Source organism: Cupressus sempervirens, chromosome 6 (assembly GCF_028749045.1).
Source record: "Cupressus sempervirens isolate cs-2001-9-10 chromosome 6, ASM2874904v1, whole genome shotgun sequence".
In the NCBI taxonomy this organism is placed as follows: domain Eukaryota; kingdom Viridiplantae; phylum Streptophyta; class Pinopsida; order Cupressales; family Cupressaceae; genus Cupressus; species Cupressus sempervirens.
Window position 1 is genome coordinate 618,541,002 of NC_143123.1, and position 6,281 is coordinate 618,547,282.

At 37.2% G+C, this 6,281-nt stretch overlaps 1 protein-coding gene across 1 annotated transcript; it reads left to right on the plus strand.

Moving 5' to 3' along the window:
• Positions 1-1,004: 1,004 nt before the first annotated feature.
• LOC149553765 (protein AUXIN SIGNALING F-BOX 2-like) lies at positions 1,005-3,066 on the plus strand. Its single transcript, XM_089789124.1, has one exon. It carries the CDS (start codon positions 1,086-1,088, stop codon positions 2,832-2,834), a length of 1,749 nt encoding a protein of 582 aa, XP_089645250.1. The 5' UTR covers positions 1,005-1,085; the 3' UTR covers positions 2,835-3,066.
• Positions 3,067-6,281: the final 3,215 nt, after the last annotated feature.

Consider the following 6,281-nt stretch of genomic DNA (forward strand, 5'->3'; position numbering starts at 1 on the left):
CAATTTAAATGCCATAATATAAGTAAAATCTTTTCAATAGATTAATAAATATTATTCATTTTAATTCAATTTATCAATATGAAAAAAAAATCATTTAAAGAAATCCTATCAAAAGGTCTACTATGAAAAATTAATAAGAAAAATACAAAAAAATAATATGAAAAAATAACAATGTTTAACAAATATTCTATTGACTAAATAAATCATAGAAACTAAAAAATAATATTTAAAGAAAAACTAAACTAATATAAAATATAAATTAAAATAATTTAAAAAATTAAAATGTAGATCAATTTTAAAAATCAAAACTTAAATAAATAGAGATCACAATAGTTAAAAGTGGAGATATGATAAATATAAAACAAGAGTTAAAAGTGGAGTGAGATAAAATTTGACGGTCAAACTGACAACTTTTCAGAGCAATTAACAATTTTTTCGTCAATAGTACTAAAATATTCTACAGATTTTGATTATAGTTAATCATTATTTATAGTTTTAACAATAGCTTATGTTCTTGAGGTGGGACTCACCTCTCCAAAGCTCTCAAGTTAAAATTATAAAAATTAATTTCACTTCCTATAGTATACTCCAATAAATTAAGATTTGTATATTTATATAAAATAAAAATTAAATATAAACCTTATAAATTTATTTAATTCTTTAATGTGATCGATAATTTAAAAGAAAATAAATTTCGGAGAAAAAAATATAGGAACAACAAACAACTTGACACTTAAATACGATTGACTGTCAAATTTATTTTGCTGGAACCGACAAAGGCATGTCCCGCGAAACTTAGGCATTAAGAAAATGACGACATAATTTTATAATATTTTGCATACTCCACTAATATTGAAAAATTGTCCCATTTTTACTCCGACGGTCTCGGTTGATTCCAAACATAATGGAATGGATCCGGAGCGTCAGGACACCAGCTCATCCCAAAAGAGTCGGTGCAGCGCAAATGTCGGCTAAGAGATTTACATATATGTCCCGTCTGGAAAACACATCTCACAACTGTGTTGGGCAATCTATTTTTCTGTTAAGTAACGGAAGAGGAAATTAACAATTCGGAAAGGGCAAGTATGGCAAGGCATTCCGAGTATGTGACAGCAATGGAGGAGGAGGGCAGTGTGGAGAAGGTGATAAGAGACGGATCTTTGGTTTCTGCAATTGTCCGTCATTTGACGTCTGCATTCGATCGCCATGCCGCCTCTCTCGTCTGCAAGCTGTGGAACGATGCTGTAACCTGGGAAACTGCACTTCTTTCCGTCAGATCACGTACGTTGCTTCATCTGTTTCTTAAGAGATTTTCTCACGTCAAAAACTTAAGTTTCCGTCACTGCTTCGATCAGGTAGAAAATGAAGACCTTCTTCTTGCGGGTTCATTTTTCCGTCGGTTGCAGCATCTGGTGATCGGGCACCCGGAGAGTCAGCAGCAGAAGATAACAGATAGCGGAATTTCGGAGTCCGTTAAGAATTTTCATAATCTCCGTCAATTGACGTTCTGTTGCCTCTCGAATCTGACGGACGCTGGTTTTCTCACGATCAGCCAGAATTGCCCTCAGCTGGCGTCCCTGAGTCTCACGCATTGCAGAAATTTGACGGACGAGGCACTTGACGCTCTCTCAAATTGTAAGTTCCTTGAAGACTTGCTGTTGAGGGGAGTATTTAAGTTTACGTCCTATGGTCTGTCAAAAATTGGGGAAAATTGTAAGGGCTTGCTGGCAGTAGGATTAGAGTTCGATTCCCTGGACATTAGCCTGGCATTAAAATCAATTGCCTTCAATTGCCAGAAAATTGAAACCCTAAACTTGAAATTCTGGAATGGCAACTTGAGTGAGTTGTCGCGGCTTTGTTCTTTGGTTTGCCTTCATATAGAGGCGAAGAACAGAAGCAATGTTGACGATGCAATTATAAATATATCCGCATCAAACAGAAATTTGAAAGAGTTTACTTATTTCAACCAGTCAGCACCTCTAGGGGAGACTGCCGCTGTGGCCGTTTTAAATAATTGCAAAGACCTGGAAAAATTCTGTATAGAAGGTTCCAACCTGAGTGAGGCGGCCGTATTGTGTCTGCTACATTGTAAAAAAATGAATTCCGTTACGCTTAACCACTTCTATAGGGAAGGGAGGTCTTTTGCTGAACTGGGTCAGTCTGGTATGTTGAAATTGAAGGACATCTCTGTAGCGTTTGGCCGAGGTATTTGGGAGAGAAATTTAGAAACCCTAATCAGGGCAAATAAATTGCTAGAGAAAATCAATTTGCAGCGTTGTTTGGGTCTCTCGCCTAGAGTTTTCTGTGCAATCGCTGCCTGTAAAAATTTGCAGCATCTGGACCTAGGTTTCACAGATGTCGATGATGCCAGCTTAGTGGCCATAGCAAATAGTGCAAATTTTCTTCGTCACTTGAGCTTGGTGAAATGTGAGTCTATTAGCGATATGAAGGTTTTGTCAAATTTCAAGGCTCTGGAGTGCCTGAATCTTGACCAGTGCCTCTTTGTTAGCGATGAGGGACTTGATTTTCTGGCAGTAGGTTGTAGCCGGTTGTCAGATTTGAGCTTGGCATCGACAAGAATTACAGACACTGGTGTATCTTACCTTGCAAGTTGTAATCTGTTAAGGTCATTGAAGATTCCATACTGCAGAGGAGTTCGAGGCCCTGGTCTTGTTACAATTTCAAAGTCCTGTAGTTGGTTGCGGTACTTGGTCATAAGTCACCGCTTACGGCACAGTGAAGCATTGGCGGAATTGAAGAAACACTGTTGCATGGTGCGGCTAGACATTGATGACTTGGCGTTAGTCCCATTCGGGTTCAATGCTTTGAGATAATTTGTAGGAGCGGTTCGATGCTGTGAGCATTATGTCTGCATTGTCTTTATCAGCATGTGTCTAGCACTAATCTCCTCGTCTAGCCTAATGAAACCGTATTAAAGTACATGTTGTATATTGCTACGTTTTATACGAATAAAATGCAATGTCTACGCAAGTAATCTGTACTATCGAGGGTTGCATTATTTTGCTCCTTGCATTTGAATATAATTCAGTCTATAGATTCGCTCAAGGTCGCTTTTCTTGATTGAATTTACGTTCAGGTGACTGCTCTGTAGGTAATGTAATCGGGATTGTTGTGTAGGACCTACAAACTTGTTTAGATGATTGTTCCCTATAGGTAGGTGCAGGTACGGGGCTAAGTTCTAGATAAAAATGTTGAAAAGATTAAAAAAAACTGTCAGTTTTTTTTTTTGGGCCAGATTTGCAATTTTTTTGTTTATTTTACCACAAAATATATAAATGATGAACAGATTCTAATTTTTTTTGGTTGTTGTCAAAAGCTGCTGTGTTTTCAGATTTTTCAAAGTTGGTCAATAGTACCTTTTGTAAGAAGCTTGGCCGCGTCCATAGATTCATGCTTCAAATAGAACTTCACCAAGATTTCTCTGGCAGCCTTGATTTAGGATTTCATGTACTAAAGACTAGGTTGTGACTGAAAGTGGGTAATAACTGTGTTGCGCTTATCATTATATAACGGACAGGCCGAAATAACTAAGTCTATATAACAGTCATAACATTGCAAGAGTTTTTCCTTTGTTATTCATTCAGAACATGGTCTTGCCTGAATTGTTATTCATTCAGAGCACGGTCTTGCCTAAAGAAGGGCTTGGAAAATATTTATAAAATAAACAAACTTGGAGAATATTTATAAAATAGATGTTTAAGCAATAAATTTTTGAATCACATTTCCCCTGATCTATCATCAGGATGTTGGAGGAGAACTTAAGGAGATGAAAATATTAGTTGCAGACCCGAACTCATGATTGCTATTTCTTTTGTTATTTATTATTTAAGTATAAAACTTGGTTTTTTAGCCGTTTAAGGCATTTAAGGACATTTCTATACAATTATTTTAGGGGGTTGCTTGCATTGTAGACATGTCTTCGATTAAAAACAATGTAGACACGTCTTGACTAAAAACAGTTTTTTTTAGTACCTATGGAAGGCAGGTAATTATGCATCCTTTAGTTACATGTCCATTCCTGCACTCAACCAATCAAGAGCAATTTTAACCAACATGCGTAGTGTTGTTGGGTTGCATATTTTGCCTCTAACTAGTGTTCTTGGGTTGCAAATTTTGCTTCTAATTATAAGTATACAATGTTCACGCCCTTTTAATTGGTTATGGGAATTTCTTCTTCTGAGTAGTAGTCTGTCTTCAACTGCTAAAATATTTTAACGTCCCTAAATGTACCAGGAACTTTTTCTATCCTATTTATTTCTATTTGCATTTCTTGGAACCTCCAAATTATATTCTGATTCTTATTTCCTCCTGTACACTGCTGTATGGTGAAAACAATTCTCTTGTCCGAGTCAGGGTAGCCATTACATATTGGCATGCAGACTGTGAGACTGTCGGTCTAGTCAACACAATTTAGTTGATATGATTACATATTAATATATTATTTTGGACTGCCTGTCTAGCCACAGTATTTTTTTGTGTGTTTGCAAAGCAATGTTGGAGCCTTGCTTGGGTTCGATAATTCACTGCACGCAGGAAGGTGTTAGTGAATATTGTGATGAATAGGGTGCAAATTCCGTGTGTGCTCTCATGTACATTCTCTCCTAGTCTGACTTAAGGCTGAATTTGTGATTGATCTAATAACGGCAGCAGGGCAGACTGTAATGTGGCAGACTCTGTAATTTGCTTACATCCAAATTTATTAGAGAAAACATGATTAGGTAATGTCTTACTTTGTATTTGTTTACCCCATTTTCTAAAATATTCTTTGGACTGTGTATAGTGTTGCCAAGTTTTAAGTTGCCCCTTTTTGTTTTGATTGAGGTTTTGGGTTAGATTGAGAATGTGTGTACATGAAGTATGTCCAAGGGTGTCTTAGGTAACTTCTCATCTCTCCCCCGCCATATACTTTCTTCCATTGCGGCTTTCCTGTTTATCCGGAGCGTGTGGGATTTAGGTGGTCTAGGAGTTATTGGTTTGTACTCTGGCATCTTCCTGATGAGAAGTAGGTTGTTTTTCACCTCATTATAACGTACCTGGTCCTAACATTTCATTTTCCACGGCTTTGGAGATCTCGAGCAACTCTTCCCCTTCAAGCGAACCACATCAAGTGTGGATCCGAGGAACAGAGCCATGGCAGTTGCTAATAAGTCTCAAATGTGCTTCTGTCAAAATCAGAGGCTTGCAAGGTTATGGACGGAGGCAAATGCGAATGTCATTAAAGGTTCGGAGGAATAAGACTAAGTGTATCAAGTATTACGAATTTATGGTTGATCTACTGCACATTGATGGAAATGAAGCCATTAGTCTTTGTTTTCGATGCTGAATGAATTTAAGATAAATGTCTATCCCAATAACTGTGATAAAAAACTAAGCATCAAGGCTTCCACAAAGAAATAAAGGCAAAATGCTGCTTACTGCGTCTCAGATTGGGAAATGTGGTCGTAAAGGGTGTTTTCCACCTTAAGGTATCAAAGGAGCCATTTTTCCGAAGAGTGTGAAAAGAGTAAAGTAAGGATGCCCTAAAGTACGAGCATTCCTCAGGCACTCCCATCAGATGCTTCCGGATATGTCAATAATAAAAGTCAACCCCGATACAAAGAGAAAGCAATACTAAAAGCTTTCGGCGGAAAGAAGAAGAAGAAGTGCGCGTGCTATCAAAGGATTACTGCCCATGCTGTATTTCCGAATAAAGGGAAAGCGACTTGTGGAAAAGTTAAGTGTCTCTCTTTCCCCTGCATGTATAAGCATTATTAAATATTTGTGCGTTGCAGACTTTGACGAAAAGTAGGGCACTTCTCGTAAAATAAAACACTCAAGCAAAGTCATATCACTAGTAAAGTAATTGTGCTTCCGGAAATGTTATATTTGATGTGCAAATAACCGAAAGTTTAAATAGCCGTTATTCAAAGAATTAAATGCAAATATTTCCGTTGTGAATGTTGGCCAAACTTAATTGCAGTAGTGTGGCACCAACGTTCGAATTTGTCTACCTATTTTTTAGGATTGCTGGTATTTCCCTTAAAGTATATTTAAAATGATTATTTATTGAAATCCACATCCTGTGTAATCATTTGGCGAATGGCAATCAAAGCTTCTGGTTACGAGAAACTTATTGGCCTAGAGTGAACTAAAAGAGTTGTTTGACACATCCTTCAAATTCTATGATTTGGGTGATCTTTCACAGAAGGCTTAATTCTCAACCTCTTCACCCAATCACTCAGAAACTCAAAGATAGTGGACTAGTCGAGGCAACTGGATTT

Coding starts and splice junctions, on each gene's coding strand:
- LOC149553765 (XM_089789124.1), top strand. CDS start 1,086: ATGGCAAGGCATTCCGAGTATGTGACAGCAATGGAGGAGGAGGGCAGT.